Raw genomic sequence first — 3,282 nt, forward strand, 5'->3', positions numbered from 1 at the left:
TCTTGACAGAGCTTGAAGAATTATGAAAAGAATAATGGGCTAATATTGTACAATCCAGGTGTGTAAAGCTCTTATGATACTTATCCAAGGAGACTCACAGCTGTAATCGCTGCCAAAGGTGTTTCTCACATGTTTTTACTCAGGAGGGTGAATACTTATGTAATCAATGTATATTAGTGTTTTATTTTTTATGAATATATTTTTTTTTTCTCCACTTTGACATCATATAGTATTTTGAGCAGATTGTTGACAAATTACAATTACATCCATTTTAATTCCAGGTTGTAACACAATCAAATGTATAAAAAGTCTAAGGGGGGGGTGAATACTTATGCAAGGCACTGTATATGATGAAGGACAGACTACTATAGCACAGCATTGTACAGGAGATGAATTTACTGAATATTAAAGAGATTTCATATAAAAGCAGCAACAGCATCGTTGGTGTCAGTGGTAGAAGTCAAATTCCGAAGGCGACGAACCCGATCCCGACGTGGGTACCAACACCGACACCGCCGGCGTCGCCGTCTCCGTCGTTTCTTGTTGCCACGGTCCCCGGTATACCGGCAGGGCGGCCGCCGCCTCCTCCCAGTATTCCGGACGCTGGCGCTGGGACTTACTGGGGAACCTTGGGGTTTTAATATGATCATAGTCAGTCTGTCTGTTAAGGATCCCCATTAGTTCCTGCCAAGGCAACAGCTACTCTTCCTGGGGTTTATTATGGGATCCCCATTAGTTCCTGCCAAGGCAGCAGCTACTCTTCCTGGGGTCCAGCAACATTAAGACAGTTATATACCATTTAAAAAACATTACAAGACATTTAACAACAGATTTCACAACACATTGAGTGTGTTCCCTCAGGCCACTACTCTACTATCAAATATCTACAACATAAAATGTAGGTGTCTGTGCCTATGTTTGTGTTGCTTCACAGTCCCCGCTGTTCCAGAAGGTGTACTTTGATCTGTCTTTTTAAAATATTTGAATCTACTGCTTGCATGAGTTACTTGATGTGGAATAGAGTTCTATGTAGTCATGGCTCTATGTAGTACTGTGCGCCTCCCATAGTCTGTTCTGGACTTGGGGACTGTGAAGAGACCTCTGGTGGCATGTCTTGTGGGCTATGCATGGGTGTCCGAGCTGTGTGCTAGTAGTTTAAACAGACAGCTCGGTGCATTTAACATGTCAATACCTCTCACAAATACAAGTAGTGATGAAGTCAATCTCTCCTCCACTTTGAGCTAGGAGAGATTGCTCTACGTGTGCATTTAAGGGCCAGCCGTGCTGCCCTGTTCTGGGCCAATTGTAATTTTCCTAAGTCCCTCACCTGACCACACGACTGAACAGTAGTCCAGGTGCGACAAAACTAGGGCCTGTAGGACCTGCCTTGTTGATAGTGTTGTTAAGAAGGCAGAGCAACGCATTATTATGGACATACTTCTCCCCATCTTAGCTACTGTTGTATCAACATGTTATGACCATGACAGTTTACAATCCAGGGTTACTCCAAGCAATTTAGTCACCTCAACTTGCTCAATTTCTACATTATTCATTACAAGATTTAGTTGAGGTTTAGGGTTTAGTAAATGATTTGCCCCAAATACAATGCTTTTCGTTTTTGAAATATTTAGGACTAACTTATTTCTTGCCACCCATCTGAAACGGACTGCAGCGCTTTGTTAAGTGTTGCTGTCATTTCACTTGCTGTGGAAGCTGACGTGTATAGTGTTGAGTCATCAGCATACATAGACACATCTCTCTCTCTTTCTCTCTCTCTCTCTCGCTCTCTCTCGCTCTCTCTCTCTCTCTGTCTCTCTCTCTCTCTCTCGCTCTCTCTCGCTCTCTCTCTCTCTCTCTCGCGCGCTCTCTCGCTCTCTCTCTCTCTGTCTCTCTGTCTCTCTCTCTCTCTCTCTCTGTATGTCTCTCTCTCTCTCTCTCTCTCTCTCTCTCTCTCTCTCTCTCTCTCTCTCTCTCTCTCTCTCGCTCTCTCTCGCTCTCTCTCGCTCTCTCACTCTCTCTCTCTCTCTCGCTCTCTCTCTCTGGCTCTGTCTGTCTGTCTCTCTCTCTCTCTCTCTCTCTCTCTCTCTCTCTCTCTCTCTCTCTCTCTCTCTCTCTCTCTCTCTCTCTCTCTCTCTCTCTCTCTCTCTCTCTCTCTCTCTCCCCCCTCCTCTACTTCCCTTCCCTTCTCCTCCTTCCTTCCTTCCTTCCTTCCTTCCTTCCTTCCTTCCTTCCTTCCTTCCTTCCTTCCTTCCTTCCTTCCTTCCTTCCTTCCTCTCTCTCTCTCTCCATCCCTCTCCTCCCTCACCTGGGGTTTTCTGAAAGCATGTCCTCCAGGAATTCCTCCTCAGGCACCGGGAGCACGTAACCGGGTCTTGACCCCTTCGGGATCCGACCCTCGCTAGTCCAGATGTCGGAGGAGAACCTTGCAGAGGTCACGGCGGTCGTCCGGCGGTATTTGGGGGTTGTGCTGAAGCTATGGGTCCTCTTCTTCTTCCTCTGCCTCCATAGCCTGCCGGATCTGACCGACACGGTGTGGGGAGCCCCGGGTCTGGGGTCAGGCTGTACAGGGAGAGGGGGGAGGAGAAGGAGAAGGAGAGGAGGGGGGAGGAGAGGGAGAGGAGAGAGAGAGAGAGGGGGAGAGGAGGGAGAGAGAGAGGAGAGAGGGAGAGGAGGGAGAGAGAGGAGGGAGAGAGGGGAGAGGAGAGAGGAGAGGGAGAGGAGGAGAGAGAGAGAGGGGAGGAGGGAGGGAGAGAGAGGGAGAGAGGGAGAGAGGGAGGGAGAGAGAGGAGAGGAGGAGAGAGAGAGAGAGAGAGAGAGAGAGGAGAGAGAGAGAGAGAGAGAGAGAGAGAGAGAGAGGAGAGAGAGAGAGAGAGAGAGAGAGAGAGAGAGAGAGAGAGAGAGAGAGAGAGAGAGAGAGAGAGAGAGAGAGAGAGAGAGAGAGAGAGAGAGAGAGAGAGAGAGAGAGAGAGAGAGAGAGAGAGAGAGAGAGAGAGAGAGAGAGAGAGAGAGAGAGAGAGAGAGAGAGAGAGAGAGAGAGAGAGAGAGAGAGAGAGAGAGAGAGAGAGAGAGAGAGAGAGAGAGAGAGAGAGAGAGAGAGGAGAGAGAGAGAGAGAGAGAGAGAGAGAGAGAGAGAGAGAGAGAGAGAGAGAGAGAGAGGGAGGAGAGAGAGAGAGAGGAAAAAGAGAAACTTGACATTCTTCACTTTCTAAGAAAATTGACTCTTGACTCCTGTCAACACCATAGTATCCCCATCCCCCAGTGTGAAATCTCCCCTTAACCCGT

At 48.2% G+C, this 3,282-nt stretch overlaps 1 protein-coding gene across 1 annotated transcript in view; it reads right to left on the reverse strand.

The window, feature by feature from the left end:
* Nucleotides 1-376: 376 nt before the first annotated feature.
* LOC121570681 overlaps nucleotides 377-3,282 on the reverse strand; it is a 15,465-nt gene continuing 12,559 nt past the window's right edge. The window contains exons 2-3 of the mRNA XM_041882156.1: nucleotides 2,306-2,559; nucleotides 377-628 (exon numbers count right to left, since the gene is read on the reverse strand). Of these exons, the coding sequence (XP_041738090.1) occupies nucleotides 448-628; nucleotides 2,306-2,559 (435 nt within the window). The 3' untranslated portion in view covers nucleotides 377-447. The remainder of the gene's footprint in view (nucleotides 629-2,305; nucleotides 2,560-3,282) is intronic.

This window comes from Coregonus clupeaformis, unplaced genomic scaffold (genome assembly GCF_020615455.1).
Source record: "Coregonus clupeaformis isolate EN_2021a unplaced genomic scaffold, ASM2061545v1 scaf1757, whole genome shotgun sequence".
NCBI lineage: Eukaryota > Metazoa > Chordata > Actinopteri > Salmoniformes > Salmonidae > Coregonus > Coregonus clupeaformis.